Genomic DNA, 22,425 nt, shown 5'->3' with positions numbered 1-22,425 from the left:
ATACACAGATCAAGAGAAAACAATCTAAATCCATGCAGATTTATGTAATCCATGTAATTCCATGTAAGAATTACAGATGATAAAGATGGAATTTCAATTAGTGGAAAATCAGGGCATTAGTCAATCAATACTATTAAGATAAGTGGTTAACTATCATGAAAAAGTGAAATCTTTGATTTACACAATTAAAAACAAACCCCAGGCAGATTTACGTTCTAAACCTAAGACAAACAAATGAACAAAAATTTTTCAATAATTTACAAAGCTATGAAGAAAAAAGTTGGGTTACTCCAGCTGTGTAAAATATTAAAAAATTACATGCAACAATAAACTTGTCAGTTAAAATACAGACAATTATCTGGGGGAAATACTTTTAATACAGGCTATTTTGAAAAAGTTAGTATACAGAAAATACAACTAATTCATACAAATGTTTGTTGTTGTTTTAGTTACTAAGTCATGTTCGATTCTTCTGCAACCCCATCAACTACAACCTGCCAGGCTCTTCTGTCTATGAGATTTCCCAGGCAAGAATACAGAAGTGCGTTGCCATTTCTTTCTCCAGTGGGTCTTGCTGACCCAGGGATCGAACTTGTATCTTCTACATTGGCTGGTGGATTCTTTACCACTGAGCCACATGGGAAGCCCAACTCATAAAAATATGAAAAGGCAAATAATCAGAAGAAAAGTAGGCAAAGGACATAAATGAACAATTAAAAGAGAAAATATAAACTATTAATATGAATAAAAATTAAAATGTAATCAAGTAATGCAAAACAAAATGATGGTTTTTTGGGGGGAGGAGTAAGGAAAATTTTAAAAAGCAAGCATACTCTCATATACTGTTGGTGTGTAAACTGATAAAGCCTTTTGTGAGGGAAATTTGGCTGACTCCATTAAAATCCATTCATTTGATTTCTAGGCTTCTGTCTTCAAAATTATCTGCACATATTTATGTATAAAGCAGTTGAATAAACTAAATTTACACTTAATTTTTCAATTTTCCCACGCTACCAATAAATGCTGCAATCTGAAAGTCCATCAATAGGGATACCATGAACAAATTATGATAGTCATTTTATAAAATAAAAAGCAATTTTAAAATGAACAAGGTAGAACTATTACATACTAAAATGGAAAGAACTCTAGGATATAGTGAATGGGAAAGAAATCTGCAGTACAATACAGTCGACCCCTTCTATCCACAGTGGATTGGCTCCAGACACCTTGGCAGATGCTGGAGCCCTTTACATAAAACTGCATAGTTGAATACTGCTCCGTATATCCCCATTTGCAACTAACTAGTTTTATAACAATGACTATCCAGACAAGGAGCAGAGACTGTGTGGGGGAAAAGGTATCATGGGAAGTTTTGCTTCATCCCTAATGTTTAAATCTGTTAAAATACAAAGTATCCATTTATTACTATATGAAAACAACTAAAGAAAAGTTGTTATGGGCACAATTAAAACCCTAGATCAATAAGATATTTGTCTAATTAGTAACACTGCCATAGAAACTATAATAGCAACAAGTTAGCTATTCCATTCATTCAACAAATGCTCAGTGCCTATTACTACCTGCAAGGCACTGTTCTAGGCACTTGAGATACATGAGGGAGGAAAACAAATCTGACCACTTCCTGAAGCTCACATTCTAGTGGCAGGAAATGGACAAGAAACTAAATTACATAGGTAGGTTACATAGAAGGCTAGAAGACTGTACATGCTAGGGGGTGGAAATGACACTTAAAAGAAGATATGGATTAAAAGGATACAATTTTAAGAGATGGTCATGGTAGGCTGCTGGTAATCATGATCCCTGGGCTCAATGACTAAAACCCTAGAGAAACGAAAAGGATTATGTTCCTCTTGTGATCCTTCTCAAATGCTATTCCACAGTCAGCAGTCACATTCCTTCCTGAACTAGCTTACGGTTTGATTTCATTACATCCTTCCTATAACTGCCAGTGGCATCAAATAATGATGTTCTCAAAGTGTGGTCCCTAGATCAGCAGCATCAATCTCACCTGGGAACTTGTCAGAAATGCAACTTCTGTGATCCCACACCAGACCTACTAAATAAGGAACTCTGGGAGCGGGTCCCAGCAAACTATGTTTTAAAAACTCTTTCAGATGACACTGATATCACTCAAGTCTTAGAAGAACTAAATTTCAAATTCTACTTCTCCTAACCAAATATCCAATCTTGTCCACTTACTAATTTAAAATTTCATACCTCCAATCTTGAAAATTGAGTCTGGCCATAGCATATGAAACAGCGGCTACGGGAGTATACATATAATTAAGCATTTCCTTTCATTTACCTAGGGATTCTCAATCTACTTTTATCTAGGCATTTACTCATCTGTTTCTGGTCATCAACCAGCCTGTCACATATGCAACCAATCAGTTCAATTCAGTCACTTTGTGTCTGACTCTTTGCGACCCCAGGGACTGCAGCATGCCAGCTCTCCCCATCCATCACCAACTCCCAGAGTTTACTCAAACTCATGTCCATTGAGTCAGTGATGCCATCCAAACATCTCATCCTCTAACATCCCCTTCTTCTCCCATCTTCAATCTTTCCCAGCATCAGGGTCTTTTCCAATGAGTCAGTTCTTCGCATCAAGTGGCCAGAGTATTGGAGTTCCAGCTTCGGCATCAGTCCTTCCAATGACTATTCAGTACTGATTTCCTTTAGGATGGACTGGTTGGATCTCCTTGCTGTCCAAGGGACTCTCAAGAGTCTGCTCCAACACCACAGTTCAAAAGCATCAATTCTTTGGCATTCAGCTTTCTTTATAGTCCAACTCTCATATCCACACATGACTACTGGAAAAACCATAGCTTTGAGTAGATGGACCTTTGTTGGCAAAGTAATGTCTCTGCTTTTTAATATGCTGTCTAGGTTAGTCATAACTTTTCTTCCAAGGAGCAAGCGTCTTTTAATTTCATGGCTGCACTCAACATCTGCAGTGATTTTGGAGCCCCCCAAAATAAAGTCTGCCACTATTTCCATTGTTTCCCCATCTATTTGCCATGAAATGATGGGACCGGATGCCATGATCCTAAGTTTTCTGAATGTTGAGCTTTAAGTCAACTTTTTCACTCTCCTCTTTCACTTTCATCAAAAGCCTATTTAGTTCTTTTTCGCTTTCTGCCAAAAGAGTGGTGTCATCTGCATATCTGAGGTTATTGATATTTCTCCCGGCAATCTTGATTCCAGCTTATGCTTCATCCAGTCCAGCATTTCTCATGATGTACACAGCATATAAGTTAAATAAGCAGGGTGGCAATATACAGCCTTGACGTACTCCTTTCCCAATTTGGAAGCAGTCTGTTGCTCCATGTCCAGTTCTAACTGTTGCTTCTTGATCTGCATTCAGATTTCTCAGGAGGCAGGTAAGGTGGTCTGGTATTCCAATCTCTTTAAGAATTTTCCACAGTTTGTTGTGAATGCAACCAACAGCTTTTCTCAATAAATTTCACATCCTGTACATCTACTCTCAAGGAAAGGACCAAAAGTCACAGTTTCACTAGGTACAACCACTTCCCATCACAACTAAAGTCAGCTGTCTCAAAAGAGCTCACCAAGGTTAAAAAATACATAATTAGTGTTATACTTACAGCTTTGAAAGGTAAATTTACTCAGACTTCAAGGAATACTACTGCACACAAGACAAAGTAGAAATATTACACTACACTACTTCAAAGGATACAAATACTTACAGCTTATCATGAAGCAGTTCTCCCAACTTTAATTCTAAAAGAAACAAAGAGAAAAATCTTTTGAATAATACCATATTTATATTTAACTGTTACTTCTAAGAAAAAAAATCAAACAAAAATATTAGCACCTGGAAAATGTACTTAAAGTCCTTTATACTTCATTTTCTAAAAAATGGTCATATTATTCTACTCAATTACTAATATAATGTCTTCTATGCAGTGAATATTTAAATAGTAACTATAAATTGAACTTCTGAGAATTTAGTAAGTGACCCACCCATCACAGGCCACAATAATACAATCAGAATTATCAGACTCATTAAAAAAAAAAATCGCTAATATATTTATCCCTATATAAACTTTTCCACAGAACTCTAAGCTATTTTTCAAGTTGTTTTTAAACCACTTGGCATCATAATCTAATCTTTGTCCCAGGAGCAGTGTCAAGACTATTTTTTTTTTTTGGCTGCTCTGCATGGCTTACAGGGTGATCTCAGTCCTCCAACCACAGATCAAACCCGCACCCTTTGCAGTGTAACTTTTTGTTACACTGTGACTCCCACGGACTGTAGCCCACCAGGTTCCTCTGTTCATGGGGTTTTCTAGGCAAGAATACTGGAGTGGGTTGCCATTTCCTTCTCCAGGGGATTTTTCCCAATCCAGGGATCAAACCTGTGTCTCCTGTGTCTGCTGCATTGTGGACAGATTCTTTGATTTTTTGATTCTATGATTCTTTGATTCTATGATTTTTTGTTAAGACTCTTTGCAGAGTCTTAACCACTGGACCACCAGGGAAGTTCAAAAACCATTTTTTAAAATTACACTTGATTTAAATAAGCTAGAAAGCACTTGAGTAAACAGCTGATCAAGAATGTTTATCCCCTGTAAAGCAGCTGTTCTCAACCTTGGCTGCATATCAGTATAAATTGGAGAGCTTTTGAAAATCCTAATGTCCAATCAGCATCCCAAACTAATTAAATTCTAAGAGTGGGACCTACACAGTGGTTTTAAAGGACTCCAGATGATTTCAGTGTGCAAGGAGGATGAGAACTACCTCTGTATCATTTTTAAGGAGCTTAAATGTTGATGGTCAAATCCTGTGGAAGATATAAAGAAGCAGTTTTCAGAATTTTACTAATCCCCCTAGCTTATTATAAGTTCGGTAACATTTGGTTTTTAAAGTTTCATGTACCTTCCCCAATGGCTCACGTGGGTAAAGAATCTATCCACAATGCAGCAGACACAGGAGACACAGGATTGATCCCTGGATTGGGAAAAATCCCCTGGAGAAGGAAACGGCAACCCACTCCAGTATTCTTGCCTAGAAAACCGAACAGAGGAACCTGGAGGGCTACAGTCCGTGGGAGTCACAGAGTCAGACACAACTGAGCAACTAACACTTTCATGTACCAAAACAAATAAATCAATGAGAAACATTTATCAAAATATTACAATAAAGCAGAACATACAACAGTTCTCAAAGATGGTCTGAGAACCCAGGAGTCTGTGACATTAAAGTTGTTGTTTTTGTTTAGTCTTTAAGTCATGTCTGATGCTTTTGTGACCCTCTGGACTGCAGGCCGCCAGGCTCCTCTGCCCACGGACTTTTTCAGGCAAGGAAACTGGTATGGGTTGTCATTTCCCTCTCTGGGGATCTTCCTGACCCAGGAATTGAAGCTGTGTCTCCTGCACTGGCAGGCAGATTCTTTATCACTGAACCACCAGGGAAGCCCAATGTTAAAGTTACTTTTGTAATAATACTAAAAGTTTTTTTTCATTGTGTTGACATTTCCAATGATGATGCAAAACAACAGTGTAAAGAGGAAAAGGGCAGAACTATAGTTTCAGCACAAATCAAGATAGTGGTCCCTAGCAAAACAGCGTATTCTTCATTTTCATGCACTTTAACTTAACAAGTCTTTGATGGAGACAGTAAAAATTATTAATCTCAGGGCAAGGACCAAAGTGCAAGTGAGGCATGTAGGGTGCAAAATTTAACGAGGTACTTTCAGATAGTACCTTAAGTTTTGTACCCTATGTGCCTCAGTCATTTCATCCTAGGGCTGGTCCTGATATACCTAATTAAATTTCAATCTCTTGAGTACATCTTTTTAATATTCTATTTGATAAACAGGAAGCATATGTAAACACTTCCTCTGCTTACCAAAGTAAGAGATTGTATCCAAGAAAAGCTCTTACACAGTTATCATGGAACACCATTTTTACTGGAAAGAACATGACAAGTTATAGTCATTTGAACTTGACAATATAGCAGTTTTGTTTTTTTTTTAAATAAGAGTCTGTCACTTTAAGAAAATAACCAATAAGATTTATTGCCAATGACAAAATTTGAACTTTCAAAAAAAACAATCAGAACTCTGGAAAACACATTTCGGCCGCTGTGAACTTGACAGTGTTCCAATACTTAAAAAGGCTTTCCTGATTATACTGGTGCTGATATTATTAACAAATTTGTTTAATATTGTATAATGAAGTGTGTCAACACCTGGAAGATGTGCTTAACTCACTAAACCAATATTTTGCAAATGATAATGCATGTCACAAAATTAGGCATGGATAAAAGATCCAAAGTTCTAGACAGACCAATATACATTATGTAACAGAGCATGAAAGGTCCACTGATAGGCTTTCAGATTCCACACTGCAAACTAATCTTTAAGAAACTATCACCTGTTAAAAGTTTTGGTGTAGTAGCAAATTACCTAAAAAGTTCCCCAATCTTTTAACTACATATTTTGTGAGGCCAGATTTACTTCTAATGTTTCAACCAAAACAACATGTGGCAACAGATTGAATGAGAAGCCGCTATGGAATTCAGGTACCCTCTATTATGCCTACATCAGAGATTTTCAAAAGTATACCTGAAAATAGTATATAGTGGCGTATACTATACTCCACTCTTCAAAGCTGTCCTGTTTTGAAAAATACATTTTTCATTTTTAAAATGTTATGCTGACACGCAAAGGGTTTATTATCATTTTCAAATAAATATTTTAAAAATTTCTCAGCTTCGAATTCTAATAAACATCAATATACATATAGCACACATAAACAACACTTTAAAAAGCCCATGTGCTTGCATGCTCAGTCATGTCCAACTCTTTGCAACCCTGTGGACTGCATCCCACCAGATTCCTCTGTCCATGGATTTTCCATGCAAAAATACTACAGTGAATAGCCATTCCTCTCTCCAGGGGACTGCTTCTGATCCAGGATCGAACTTGTGTCTCTTACATTGGCAGGTGGATTCTCTAGGAATGTAAAGTAGTCCTGATGCCAAAAAATTTGAGAACTGCTATAATAATTTATCATAAACTTTACAGTAGATGTGGGTACCAGTTTCACTGAACACTCCAGAGAACTAGGAGCAAGTAGATCACTCTGGACACTGAGTTCATCATCTGAAAAATGAAGGGTTTTACTAGATGACTCTGTAAAGTTCCTTAGGACATCCTCCCTTTTGCCTTGGAAATGAACAATGAACTATAACTTGTACCTGGAGTATGGATTTGCAGCAGTGCTAAGCACCTGAAGCATATATTCATTCTCCTGGAAAAAAGTAATCTAATAGGATGAGAAAAACATGCAACTATTTGATATTTTACCATCTTACAAATAAGAACATAATTTGTACACTGAAGTTACAGATCTCTAAATATGTCTACACATAACATTATAAATGATGGTTAAATTTGCTGCTTTCTTCACTATGAAGGCCCTATTGAATCTATGACATAGCTGGATTCCAGTATCATTATACAGTAATAATTAACAGATGAATTAAAGTTTACCTCTGGGATAAAGGTGGCCAACTGAACACATGCAACAACCTTTAATTCCCTCCTGAAATTTTATTTCAATAATTAAGGTGAAAAAAAAAATTTTTTTAAGAAAACTATGAACCTTAAGGAAGAGAAAAACTAGTTGTTGCAAAAATAATACAAGAAAATTAGGGAAACTAGGAAAAAGAAAGACAAGTAATTTCTTAGCAAACTCGAGAAAAATAATACCAGCAGTGAAGTGTGAAGCTTGAGTCATTCAGTCATGTCAGACTCTTTGCTACCCCATGGACTATGGCCCACCAGGCTCCTCTGCCCATGGAATTCTCTAGGCAAGAATACTGGAGTGGGTTGCCATTCCCTTCTCCAGGGGATCTTCTGATACAGGGATCAAACTGGGGTCTCCCGCACTGCAAGCAGATCCTTTACCATCTGAGCTACCAGCAGTGGAGAAAGCCAAAATCAATCTGATTTATCAATCATCTTTGAAAGTGAGGATAAAGACAGGCTGAAATGTGGAGAACTGAGCCATTAGACAGCCCAAAGCCCTGCCCTAAGGTACAGATCAGGATAACTACCCCTCCCCTCACCTTGGGTAATACTAAAGATTTTCCTTGAAAGGGGCAAACCAAAAAATCTCCAGGACAGGTTATTTGAAGGCTAGGGTTCAGTACTGGAAAGAAGGGGCATTAAGTGAATACATGACAACTCCAGACTTCTTCCCTTATTTAACGTGCCGTCAAATCTTGAACCTCAAGGAGATGAATTTTATCTACAGAATATAATCTTTCCAAGAGGAAGGAGCTAAATAACTGACACCATGGGTTCTCCAACACAAAAACCAAGTCAGATCACCTGACATTGACATGCACAGCAGAAGAGTCCTGCTCAAAAATTCAAGTTGGCTTTTTGGTCCCTGAGGCAACAAAGGATTCTCAGATACCTGAAGTAATCTTCTAGCACAGAAGATAGAAACCAAAGAAAATAAACTTAAAAAGGCAAGTTGGAAGAAAGACACTATGTAGGCAATATTTCAAAAGAAATATTATCCTTAGAGATAAAATAGTTCAACCCTGAAACAAAACCAGGAAATTTTACTTTTATTTAAAGAGAGATATTCAAAAAAAGAAAGAGAGAGATATTCGGGGAGGGGGGAACAGTAGAAATTAAAAACATTACAGCGGGGAAAAAAAATTAAATTCAAAGTCTTTTAACTCCATTCAGCTGCTATAACCAAAATACCATATATTGGGTGACCCATTAACAACAAATTTTATTTCTCATGGTTCTCGACTGTGGGAAGTTCAAAATCAGGGAACCAGTAGACTCAGTGTCTGGAAAGGGCCCACTTCCTAGACGGCCTTCTTTTTAACCTCACATGGTAGAGAAGAAAAGGCAAAGGAGAACAGGAAAGATATACCCATTTGAATGCAGAGTTCCAAAGAATAGCAAGGAAAGAAAGCCTTCCTCAGGGATGAATGCAAAGAAATAGAGGAAAACAATAGAATGGGAAAGACTAGAGATCTCTTCAAGAAAATTAGAGATACCAAGGGAACATTTCATGCAAAGATGGGCTCAATAAAGGACAGAAATGGTATGGACCTAACAGAAGCAGAACATATTAAGAAGAGGTGGCACAAATACACAGAAGAACTATGCAAAAAATATCTTCACGACTCAGATAATCATGATGGAATGATCACTCACCTAAAGCCACATCCTAGAATGCGAAGTCAAGTGGGCCTTAGGAAGCAACAGTATGAACACAGCTAGTGGAGGTGATGGAATTCCAGCTGAGCTATTTCAAAACCTGGAAGATGATGCTGTGAAAGTGCTGCACCCAATATGCCAGCAAATCTGGAAAACTCAGCAGTGGCCACAGGACTGGAAAAGGTCAGTTTTCATTCCAATCCCAAAGAAAGGCAATGCCAAAGAATGCTTCAACTACCACACAACTGGCACTCATTTCACACACTAGTGAAGTAATGCTCAAAATTCTCCAAGCCAGGCTTCAACAGTACATGAACCGTGAACTTCCAGATGTTCAAGATGGATTTAGAAAAGGCAGAGGAACCAGAGATCAAACTGACAACATCCGCTGGATCATCAAAAAAGCAAGAGAGTTCCAGAAAAACATCTATTTCTGCTTTATTGACTATGCCAAAGCCTTTGACTGTGTGGATCACAATAAACTGTGGAAAATTCTTAAGAGATGGGGATACCAGACCACCTGACCTGCCTCTTGAGAAATCTGTATGCAGGTCAGGAAGCAACAGTTAGAACTGAACATGGAACAAAACTGGTTCCAAATACGGAGAGGAGTACGTCAAGGCTGAATACTGTCACGGTGCTTATTTAACTTATATGCAGAGTACATTATGAGAAACACTGGGTGGGATGAAGCACAAGCTGGAATCAAAATTGTTGAGAAATATCAATAACCTCAGATACGCAGATGACACCACCCTATGGCGGAAAGCGAAGAACTAAAGAGGCTCTTGATGAAAGTGAAAGAGGAGAGTGAAAAAGTTAGCTTAAAGCTCAACATTCAGGAAACGAAGATCATGGTATCCGGTCCCATCACTTCATGGCAAATAGATGGGGAAACAGTGGAAACAGTGACTGACTTTATTTTGGGGGGCTCCAAAATCACTGCAGATGGTGACCGCAACCATGAAATTAAAAGATGCTTGCTCCTTGGCAGAAAAGCTATGACCAACCTAAACAGCATATTAAAAAGCAGAGACATTACTTTGCCAACAAAGGTCCATCTACTCAAAGCTATGGTTTTTCCAATAGTCATGTATGGATATGAGAGTTGGACTATAAAGAAAGCTGAGCATCAAAGAATTGAAATCAGTCCTGAATGTTCATTGGAAGGCTGAAGCTGAAACTCCAATACTTTGGCCACTTGATGTGAAAAACTGACTCATTGGAAAAGCCCCTGATGCTATGAAAGATTGAAGGTGGGACAAGGGGACAACAGAGGGTAAGATGGTTTGATGGCACCACCGACTCAATGGACATGAGTCTGAGTAAACTCCAGGAGTTGGTGATGGACAGGGAGGCCTGGCATGCTGCAATCCATTGGATCGCAACGAGTCAGACATGACTGAGCAACTGAACTGAACATATGGTGGAAGGGACCAGGAAGGCTCTGTGGTGTCTCTTTCTCAGGAGTGTTAATCCCAGTCATGTGGGTTCCACTTTGATGACCTAAGTACCTCCCAAAGGCTCCACTTCTTAATACCACCACATTGTGTGTGGGCATCAGGTTTCAACACATGATTTGGGGGCGGGGGGAACACATTCCTCCATAGCATTGAGGAAAACTACAAAGAGATGGAAAACAGGCAACAAAGTATTAAAAAAACACACCTTCCAATATCCAAAAAGTAAATACTAGGGGCTATAGCTCAGTGGTAGAGCATTTGACTGCAAAAAGTAAGTACTCCATAAAATGAATACGGAAAAAACAAGAAATAAAGTAATTCAAGAAAATTTCCCAGAATTGAAAAATCAGAGTGAAAGCGCTCAAGCGTCATCAAACAAAGCACACCACTGTGCAAGCTCTGGACATGAGAAACGAAAAGAAGATTCTAAAAGGTTACATACGGAAGTTCAGTAATCTGAGTATCAGACATTTGAGCAATGCCCTCAAAATTCTCACACACTCCCAGATATATTATCAATAAAGTGGAAGAAGAGAACAAAGACATTTCAGACATTCAGAGCCTCAAAAAACTGTATCTCTCATATGCTTTACTCAGGAAGATAATAAATGTATCTAATCAAAACCAGGGAGAAAAGTAACAAACACCAGGGTGATGATTAAGCAAGATCTCAGGATTATACCAGAGAAGGCAATGGCACCCTACTCCAGTACTCTTGCCTAGAAAATCCCATGGACGGAGGAGCCTGGTAGGCTGCAGTCCATGGGGTCGCTCAGAGTTAGACACGACTGAGTGACTTCACTTTCACTTTTCACTTTCATGCATTGGAGAAGGAAATGGCAACCCACTCCAGTGTTCTTGCCTGGAGAATCCCAGGGACGGGGGAGCCTGGTGGGCTGCCATCTCTGGGGTTGCACAGAGTCGGACACAACTGAAGTGACTTAGCAGCAGCAGCAGCAGCAAGATTATACCAGGTATAAAAGGCAAGATATCCAGACTGGAGAGAAGTAAGAGGCTTGAGAAGAAATTTCTTTATGGCGAATTAAAACAATAGGATGTCTGAATGTGTTAGATGATTCAGACAATTGATGAAGAGCATAAATTACAATTAATTAAAGTACTTATCTTTTGAGCAAACACTTTTTGCATAAAACAGAACTGGGTAGGAAGGGAAAAGCAACAATTTTACTTTTTGGCTCAGCTATGAATAATATTTGCATAGCTATAACTACATGGGGAGGGGGGGAGGTGAAATCCACAATGCCCAAAGGGGAATGGGGGTATCAAGAAATAGCAATAAAAGCATGCTATTTAGGATCATGATTACTAGAATAACCAGTTAAAAGGGGGAAAGTGGTGATTTCTGAGGACACCTTTTCCATTGACCAAAGCTCCTAACATAAAGCAGGATACGCAATACAAGATTAACAGGGAAATCTAGTAAAAAGAGCCTTTAAAATGCAACAAAGCTCCCATTCCTTTCTACTGCGTGCTATTTAAATGCTAGTTAGTCTTATGACATCCATAGGCTCCTTTCCTTAAAAAAATCCAAGGTCAAAGAGATTAAATAATAGCTGAATATTCTTGAAAGTAATCTAAACAGAGTGAACTAAGCGGCACGACTGGTATTTTGGGCAGAAAAATTACTTTTCTGTGGGGCTATTCTGTGCATCACATGATTAGCCGCATCCTTAATGTGTACGCACTAGTTGTGCTGTGCGATGCTGTGCTCAGTCATACCCAACGCTGTGTGACCCCATGGATTGCAGTCTACCAGGTTCCTCTGTCCATGGAATTTTCCAGGCAAGAATACTGGAGTGGGTTATGTGACTAACCAAGCATGTCTCAAGACGTTGGCAAAAGTCCCCTCTAGGGCAAAAATCACCCCTGGTGGAGAACAAGAGTGCTCCACAATTACCAGTGCTGCTCAGCAAACCCATGACCCGCCACTAAACACATTCTTTTTTTTTTTTTTTTTTTTTTTTTTTTTCACAGTTTTCCAAATTTTTTATTAGAATTGAAAACAAATTTAGATTTAAATCAGCATTGATTTAAGTGAACAAAAAGTTAAACATTTATGTTTATATATTATAATCAGTATTTTTTTTTTTTCTTTTTTTTTTCTTTTTTTTTTTTTTTTTTTAATTTTATTTTATTTTTAAACTTTACATAATTGTATTAGTTTTGTAAACACATTCTTAATCGTATGGAACACAGAAAACATAATTCATTTCCCAAACCAAAATCACTTTAGAAATATTTTATAGGCTGCCCTGATCTTTCACCAGGAGAATTTCGGTTCAACTTTTTCCTCCTAGAATTAAATGGTTGCAACAAGCAGCAAACACATAGAATAATGATTCTGAAACTAGGGTTCATGAATTGAGGGAGTGGAGTGAAAGTCCATTAAAGTTTTTTCAAAAATCTATACTTCTTTTATAATAATTGTTAAATGTTATGTAATCAGTTCAATGGCAATCTTTTTAAAATAATCAGTTCAGTTCAGTCACTCAGTCGTGTCTGACTCTTTGCAACCCAATGGACTGCAGCACACAAGGCTTTCCTGTCCATCACCAATTTCTGGAGCTTGCTCAAACTCATGTCTAAGTCGGTGATGCCATCCATCTCATCCTGTCGTTCTCTTCTTCTCCTGCCTTCTATCTTTCCCAGCATCAGGGTCTTTTCCGGTGAGTCAGTTCTTCGCATCAGGTGGACGAAGTATTGGAGCTTCAGCTTCAGCATCAGTCCTTCCAATGAATATTCAAGACTGATTTCTTTTAGGATTGACAAGTTGGATCTCCTCTTCTCCAACACAACAGTTCAAAAGCACCAATTCTTTGGCACTCAGCTTTCTTTATGGTTCAACTCTGACATCCATACATGACTACTGGAAAAACCATAGCTTTGACTACATGGACCTTTGTCGGCAAAGTAATGTCTGTTTTTTAATACGCTGTCTAGGTTGGTTATAGCTTTTCTTCCAAGGAGCAAGCCTCTTTTAATTTCATGGCTGCAGTCACTATCTGCACTGTTCCCATTGTTTCCCCATCTATTTGCCATGAAGTGATAGAGCGGTTTCTATGACCTTAGTTTTTTCAATGTTGAGTTTTAAGCCAACTTTTTCACTCTCCTCTTTAACTTTCATTAAGAAACTCTTTAGTTGTTCACTTTCAGCCATAAGGGTGGTGTCATCTGCATATCTGAGGCTATTGGTATGTCTCCTTGCAATCTTGATTCTGGTTTATGCTTCATCCAGTCTGATATTTCACATGATGTAAGTTAAATAAGCAAGGTGACAACATATAGCTTTGACATACTCCTTTCCCAATTTTGAACCAGTCTGTTGTTCCATGTCCAGTTTTAACTGTTGCTTCTTGATCTGTATACAGGTTTCTCTGGAGGCAGGTAAGGTGGTCTGGTATTCCCATCTCTTTCAGAATCTTTCAGTTTGTTGTGACTGTTTAGAAGATTACAGAAACAAATTCCAAACCGAACAGATGATAACATAATCAAGTACTGCTACAGTGCCAGTGCTTGTGTTCATAGTTCTGCTGGTTCCAGGTAGTCACTCACATATAACACAGGTTCTCAAACTTGTAAGTACAAGATCCAGATAGTCTCTGGATATGAAGAAACATGGCCTTAGAATATCATTTATTCTTAAAAACAAACATATTGTTCTGGGTACGAGAAGACAGAACAGAAAGAGAAGTAAGAGGCTTAAGCATCCTAGATTTTTTTCTTTTAACATTTTGTATTGGGGTGTAGACGATTTACAACATCGTGATAGTTTCAGGTGAACAGCGAAGGGACTCAGCCATAAATATACACGTATTCATTCTCCCCCAGACTCCCCTCCTTCCCCTCCCATCCAAAGCATCCTAGATTTTAAATGAGGGAACCGAAAACAAAAGTTTTCTGAAAGTACTCGGCAAGACCTAAAGAAACTGGATGGATAAGGGGAGTCCTAAACAGTGATGAAAATAAAAGTGTTAAGTTGTTCAGTTGTGTCCAACTCTTCACGATCCCATTAACTATAGCCCGCCAGGCTGCCCATCCATGGAATTCTCCAGGCAAAAATACTGCAGTATGTTGCCATTTACTTCTCAAGGGGATCGTCCCAACCCAGAGATCAAACGCAGGTCTCCTGCATAGCAAGCAGATTCTTTACCATCTGAGACACTAGGGAAGCCAACCTAAACAGTGAAATCTGTTATAAAGATTGATGGAAGAATGAACTAAGTCATCAAAGAGAAAAGAAAATAAGTGAGAGGATGGGCCCATATCCTCCTAAACTAGAATTTAAAAAGAATGAAAGTTATGATAGCTAACTCTGGATTACCTCTGAGCTCTAGACGAGTGATGGTGTCATCATTCCAGGAGAGGTTGCTGGCTCTCCAGAACAAGTGTGGAAAGGAATCTTGCAGTCAGAAGCTGCAGCAGCAGTGTATTTTTTATGATCTTTACGTTTAAGTGGAATTTCTAAGTTATGACTTTGAAATTCAGAAAGTGCCTAAGTATAGACAACAAAATAAAGAACAAAGGCTTTACGGTAACAAAATGACATGGTCTGAATTAGGCAAGATTTCCCAGAGAAGCAAAGGTCAGAGGTGTTATTTAGACAAATGATATATTACATATATTACATAAATAGTGATGGCACTATACATTGAAAATACTTTTGTTTTTTTTTTTTTTTTTATTTTTTTTTTAAATTTTATTTTATTTTTAAACTTAACATAACTGTATTAGATTTGCCAAATATCAAAATGAATCCGCCACAGGTATACATGTGTTCCCCATCCTGAACCCTCCTTTTCAAAATACTTTTGAAAAGAAAAAAAAGACTCAATGTCAATTATAGGAAATGTGGTAGGAATGTGTGCCATTTGACCAATAGGAAATAAAAGAAATAATTAAAGTTAGAATTTGAGGATTTTAGAGAGCCACTAAAAGAATAAGTACGTGAAAAATGCGGTCATCAGTAGACAGGGTATTTTACAGTACTCCCCACCACCCCGTGAATCATAAAAGTCTAGCCAAATGCCATCACACTATTACCAAAGAGAAACCACTGCAAAGTTAAACAAATTATTAATACCATGGACTAAAGACTGCTAATAGCCTTTAGTCCTAAAATCAAACTAAAGTTTAATTCTATGTCAACTTTTTAATTTCAAGAAGTATACCTCTCATTTGAGCCACCTGAGACAGTACAAGGGCTAATTATGAGGGAATTAATAGGATAGTTTGATGCTGGTAACAAAATAAAATGCCACCCTCTCTCAATTGACACTGAAGCAGGTATTAAACCACATGTCCTACTCAAGGTTCCTTCCCAGAAGCAGAGTTATTCACTGTTCCTTAAACATAAAAATCTCAGTTTAGAGTAATTTCCTCACATTCACTTAACAGAATCTTGACCACTCCTTCACAGCCAACTCAGGCCACGTGAAAGTGAAGTCACTCAGTTGTGTCTGACTCTTTGCGACCCCATGGACTGTAGCCTACCAGGCTCCTCAGTCCATGGAATTTTCCAGGCAAGAGTACTAGAGTGGATTGCCATTTCCTTCTCCAGGGTATCTTCCCAACCCAGGGATTGAACTCAGGTCTCCTGCACTGCAGGCAGACGCTTTACCGTCTAAGCCACCAGGGAAGTAACTCAGGCCATATTTACTTCATAAAACCTTTCTTATTTAGGTTCATAATGATAGTCCTCTAATACACATCACTTAAAATCAGTGTAAGATTATAGGTGGGATCCACTTACTAGTGGAAGAACACTGAGCACAAAAGATACATTGTAATTTACATTTCTCTCTTCCTTAGACAAACATATATGTGTAGTCACCCAACTCTCAGTCTAATGTTTCTTCCACTATCTCACTTAGGTGTACTTTAACTGGACATGTATTTCAAAACAGTTGAAGAGTAAGCATATAATTTATCCCTCTGATTATATTCACCTGGCTCCCTTTCATCTGCAGTTCCAAGTCTTTACTTCTCTTAAGAGCACTATTCTAAATACACACCTTCACTAAAAGCCCAACCCTCTGTTCACTAAGAAAATAGAAGCCATCATGTGTGAATCCCTCCACCATTCCTCCCCGCCCACTTAAAAACACACCTGTATCTTCACCATCTTATCATTCATTCTCTTCCTGAGGTTAATTTCTCTACAATGTTCTTGATCCCATCCTCTCTTAAAGTTCAAGCCCTCTACCATTTGTTCTTTTCTCTTATTTTCCTTCTCTCGTTCTTCAAGGCTCTTTCCCCTCCAGTCATTTATACACAAGCATTTACTGAACTTACTAAGTGCCAGGCACTGTTCTGTGTACTAGGATAATTTCTGCACTCACAGACCTTATTGTTTGAGTGGGTGAGGCTAACAGTAAACAACAATTGAAAATGATGGTTTCTCACAGTAGATAAGTACTACAAAGAAAATAAACTGGGATTCAACTAAGGTGGAGTTGGACAGAAGAGAATGAGGGGATAAATCTGCTTAGGTTGGCTGTTTTGAGAGCTCACTGGAATGGTAACATTTAAGTGGTCAGGAAGGAGCCAGCCACCTGAAGACCTGCGGACACAACCTTGGTGTATTTAATGAGATAAGGACCTCATGACTAAACATAATGAGCCTAATGGAGCAGTGGTACAAGAGGTCTGAGCAAGCACCAGATCATATAGGCCATAGGGAAGAAGTGTGAATTTTATTCTACATGCAACAGGAAGCCACTGGAGGATCTCAAGCAGAGAATGACATGATCCAATTATTTTCAAACCTCCAATATACAATAATACTCCCATCTTTAGGGCGACAGAATTTGTATTTCCAATTTGAAATTATTGCTATGTGCATGCTAACCTGTTAAAGTTAGAAAATGTTAACAGATGAAACTGCCTCAGCATCTGTATTTAATGCAATATCTATAAAAACTGGTTTTAAATGAAAGTTAAAATCAGAGGATAGAGAATGAGTAAGTGTGGTAACTCAATAAACCACACTTACATGTTGATTATTTTTTCCATTTATTGAGACAGTTTAAAGATCGCAATCCACATTTTTATTATACCCTTTCCCAAATTTTGAACTTCTAATTCAAAAATTCAAACTCACCTCGACAAGCTTCTTCAAAATCTTGGGTTATGTCCACCCAGTTTGTGTTGCCTTTTTCCATCTTTTCTGGTATCCCGAGCTCCCATCCTGAATCATCATCTTCTACAGAAGCTTTCATAACCATTACGCCTATAAAATTAATATTATCGTTAAGAGAGAGGATGCAGCTTTCAGGGCAAGAGTATTTGCAAACTATGTTTAAGTACTGGATGAAACTCTTACTAAACTGTTGAAGCAGAGATCTTCTGAGTTTGAGGACAGCTCTGTGAAAAACTACCTTAATGCAATTAAATCTCACGTTAATTAATACTGCTGCTGCTCATTTAATAATAAATAGCCTACCAGGACTCATAATCAGTGTGCCTACTTGAGAAGTAAAATCACAAACACCAGCGGCCCAAAAAGAACCACCTCCAGAGCTTCCAACTTTTAACACTGGCCACACATAACCAAGGCACTCTTCAAGGTCCCCTCTCGAAGTCCAAGACCCCATGCAGCAACTACTCAAGTCAAGATAGTCCCTCACCTGCCCGGAGCTCACAGGGAGAACCTCTCCCGAGCCGGCCGGACCCCCCGCAAAGCCTGTCCGGGGTGTGGGGGTGGGGGCACTGCGCGAGGGAGCGTACCGCCGGCCCAGGGCGGGGGAGCACCTAAAGAGGGGACCCGCCCCAAACGGGTCAGCCCGGCCGGGCCCCGGCTCCACGGGCACGGAAGCAAGGACAGGGCTGTCGTCGCGCGCAAGGACGGGCACGCCCGGTACCAGGTCGTCGCCCGGGTAACACCAGCTAAGGGCAGGGCCTCGGAGGGGAGCGGGCACGAGTAAGCCCGAAGCTCCTACCTGAAGCGCGGCGGGAGGGCCGGGGCCGCAGGGTGACCTGGCCTCCCCGGGGTCCGCCACACGCGCAGGGGGCTGTGACTCTAAGGCACGGGAGGAAGGAAGTCTCAATGGCTCCGCACCGCGGTCCCTACCTACTTCTCTCGTGGCCACCCGCGCCGCCACGCACCGTCCAGACCGCTGAAATAACGACACCTCCTCGGCCGCCACCGGCGCCCCCTCCCCTCTCCGCCCTGCCCGACCGGCCTCGTGCGCGCATGCGCACGCCTGGTGCGCGCGACCCCGCCTCCTCTCCCTCACGCCTGAGGACATCGCGCTCCTCGGCCACACCCCCTTCCTCGCCACCGCCAACATTCGGCCGTTGGCCATCTTCTCTTCTCGCGGGATTAGAGCAGATCGCGAGACCGGAAGCTACATTCCTTCTCCACCCTGCGGCAGCATCCTGGGTAATGGGTGGGTACAAGCAAGGGGCGGAGCCTGGGGGCCCCAGGGCCCGCCCCTCCTCGCCCCGCACGGTTACCTGGGAAATTCTTAGAAAGGTGACAGGAAGGAATGAGGAAAGGATGGAAGTGTGCGCAGATCCTAGAGGCTGGGTCCTTGAATGAAGACCCCAGCTCTGCTGCTTGACACCGGTTTTATGTTTCCTAGAAAGTCTGGGGATTTCGAGAGGAAAAATGGAAACAAAATACAGCAGAATCAAGCTGGTTTTTTTCTTTTAGACCTTTGGTTTAGCGTTTTCCTAAAATTAATAAAATGATCGGTTTTAAAGTGGGGTTACATTAGTGACTAGAACGGGTAGGAAACAAAACACAACTTTACCACTATTAGTCATTAAGAGGTAATCCCAGGTGGCTCTGATATCCTCCTGCCAATGCAGGAAATGGGAGTTTGATCCCTAGGTGGGGAAGATCCCCTGGAGTACGAAATGGCAACCTACTCCAATATTCCAGTCTTGGAAATACATGGACAGAGAAGCCCGGCGGCCTACAGTCCATGAGGTTGCAGAGTTGGACAAGACTGAGCACACACACAGGCAGCCGTTAAGGTGGCCAAAATGTAAAATATGATAGAAATGTTGACAATAGGGATCAGCAGGACCTCTCATATATTGCTGATGGGAATCCCAAATGGTACAAAATTTTTGGTCAACAGTCCATCTTTTACTGTAAAATTAATCATGTATTTACATGATCCAGCAATTCCACTCCTAGGTATTTAATTAGGAATGAAAATGTGCCCATGCAAAAATTTGTACATTAATTTTCATAGTTTTATTTTTAATGATCGAAAACTGAAAGCAACCCCAATGTTCATCAACTGATGACTGGAAAAACAAATTGTGGCATACCCATACAATGATATGTAATTATCCATGTAATGAATAGTAATTAGTGACAAACAAGAATGACTACTTAACATGCAAATATATGAATCTCGGAAAACATTATTCTGAGCAAAGGATATCAGAATATGAGCAACACAGTATGATTCCATTTATATAAAATTCTAGAAAAGACATGTAATCTATCGTGACAAAACAGAACAGTGAGCATCAGAAGTGGAGGTGGGTATCAAGGAGGGATTAATTGGAATAGGGCTAGGTGATTTGATTTGATTTCCCTGGAGAAGGAAATGGCAACCCACTCCAGTATTCTTGCCATGGAGAATCCCATGGATGGAGGAGCCTGGTAGGCTACAGTCCATGGGGTCACAAAGAGTCGGACACGACTGAGCGACTTAACTTTAGGTGATTTGAGGTGTTGGAAACATTCTCTATCTTGATTATGATGGTGGTAATATGGCTGAATTCACTTGTAAAAGCTCATTGAAGTACACACTTACAACATGTGCATTTTACTTTGTGCAAATCAAGCCTCATTAAAGTCGATTTTAAAAACAAAAAAAATCCATCTTTGTGTCTAATATAGAATAAGGGCAAGAGCTTTGCCTATTTTGAATAAAGGTGTATCCCTACCATTAAAAGTTGGTTGACATATAATGGGTACTCACTAAACACACTGAGGATGAGAATATAGAAAAGAATTATAATAAAACAGAAATTTATGTTGTTTCTCCAAAAACATCTGATGATCTTTACAGTCATTTCAGTTCAGTTCAGTTGCTCAGTCATGTCTGACTCTTTGAAACCCCATGAACCGCAGCATTCCAGGCCTCCCAGTCCCTCACCAACTCCCAGAGTTTACCCAAACTCATGTCCATTGAGTCGGTGATGCCATCTAACCATCTCATCCTCTGTCGTCCCCTTCTCCTCCTGCCTTCAATCTTTCCCAACATCAGGGTCTTTTCAAATGAGTCAGCTCTTCGCATCAGGTGGCCAAAATATTGGAGTTTCAGCTTCAACATCAGTCCTTCCAGTGAACACCCAGATCTCCTTTAGGATGGATTAGTTGGATCTCCTTGCTGTCCAAGGGACTCTTAAGAGTCTGCTCCAACACCACAGCTCAAAAGGATCAATTCTTCAGCACTCAGCTTTCCTTATAGTCCAACTCTCACATCCATACATGACTACTGGAAAAAACCATAGCCTTGACTAGACAGACCTTTGTGGGCAAAGTAATGTCTCTGCTTTTTAATATGCTGTCTAGGTTGGTCAAAACTTTCCTTCCAAGGAGTAAGTGTCTTTTAATTTTATGGCTGCAATCACCATCTGCAGTGATTTTTGGAGCCCCCCAAAATAAAGCCAGCCACTGTTTCCACTGTTTCCCCATCTATTTGCCATGAGGTGATGGGACCGGATGCCATGATCTTCGTTTTCTGAATGTTGAGTTTTAAGCCAACTTTTTCACTCTCCTCTTTTGCTTTCATCAAGAGGTTCTTTAGTTCTTCTTCACTTTCTGCCATAAGGGTGGTGTCATCTGCATATCTGAGGTTATTGATATTTCTCCCGGCAATCTTGACTCCAGCTTGTGCTTCCTCCAGCCCAGCGTTTCTCATGATGTACTCTGCATAGAAGTTAAATAAGCGGGGTGACAATATACAGCCTTGACATACTCCTTTTCCTATTTGCAACCAGTCTGTTGTTCCATGTCCAGTTCTAACTGTTGCTTCCTGACCTGCATACAGGTTTCTCAAGAGGCAGGTCAGGTGGTGTGGTAGTCCCATCTCTTTCAGAATTTCCCACAGTTTATTGTGACCCACACAGTCAAAGGCTGTGGCATAGTCAGTAAAGAAGAAATGGATGTTTTTCTAAAACTCTCTTGCTTTTTTGATGATCCAGTGAGTGTTGGCAATTTGATCTCTGGTTCCTCTGCCTTTTCTAAAACCAGCTTGAACATCTGGAAGTTCACAGTTCACATACTGCTGAAGCTTGCCTTGGAGAATTTTGAGCATTACTAGCATGTGAGATTGGAGAAGGCAATGGCACCCCTCTCCAGTACTCTTGCCTGGAAAATCCCTGGAAAATCCCATGGACTGTGGAGCCTGGTGGGCTGCAGTCCATGGGGTCGCTAGGAGTCGGACACGACTGAACGACTTCACTTTCACTTTTCACTTTCATGCATTGGAGAAGGAAATGGCAACCCACTTCAGTGTTCTTTCCTGGAGAATCCCAGGGACGGGGGAGCCTGGTGGGCTGCCAACTCTGGGGTTGCACAGTCGGACACAACTGAAGTGACTTAGCAGCGGCAGTAGCAGCAGTGTGTGAGATGAGTGCAATTGTGCAGTTGTTTGAGCATTCTTTGGCATTGCCTTTATTTGGGATTGGAATGAAAACTGACCTTTTCCAGTCCTTTACAGAAGCCATAAG

General features: G+C 40.0%; 1 protein-coding gene across 4 annotated transcripts in view; it reads right to left on the bottom strand.

The window, feature by feature from the left end:
• The window catches only part of NAA35 (N-alpha-acetyltransferase 35, NatC auxiliary subunit), an 89,933-nt gene extending 70,984 nt beyond the window's left edge, over nt 1-18,949 (bottom strand). For 2 of the 4 annotated variants that reach the window (XM_055578961.1, XM_055578963.1), the window contains exons 1-3: nt 18,794-18,949; nt 17,825-17,953; nt 3,732-3,765 (exon numbers count right to left, since the gene is read on the bottom strand). In XM_055578961.1, coding sequence (XP_055434936.1) covers nt 3,732-3,765; nt 17,825-17,948 — 158 coding nt within the window. In that variant the 5' untranslated portion in view covers nt 17,949-17,953; nt 18,794-18,949. Of the gene's footprint in view, nt 1-3,731; nt 3,766-17,824; nt 17,954-18,662 lie in introns of all 4 variants that reach the window. The other 2 variants (XM_055578962.1, XM_055578964.1) reach the window with 2 other exon arrangements.
• Nucleotides 18,950-22,425: the final 3,476 nt, after the last annotated feature.

This window comes from Bubalus kerabau, chromosome 4 (assembly GCF_029407905.1).
Source record: "Bubalus kerabau isolate K-KA32 ecotype Philippines breed swamp buffalo chromosome 4, PCC_UOA_SB_1v2, whole genome shotgun sequence".
NCBI lineage: Eukaryota > Metazoa > Chordata > Mammalia > Artiodactyla > Bovidae > Bubalus > Bubalus kerabau.
The sequence above is the reverse complement of the archived record's forward strand: the minus strand, read 5'-3'. Positions and strand labels throughout refer to the sequence as shown.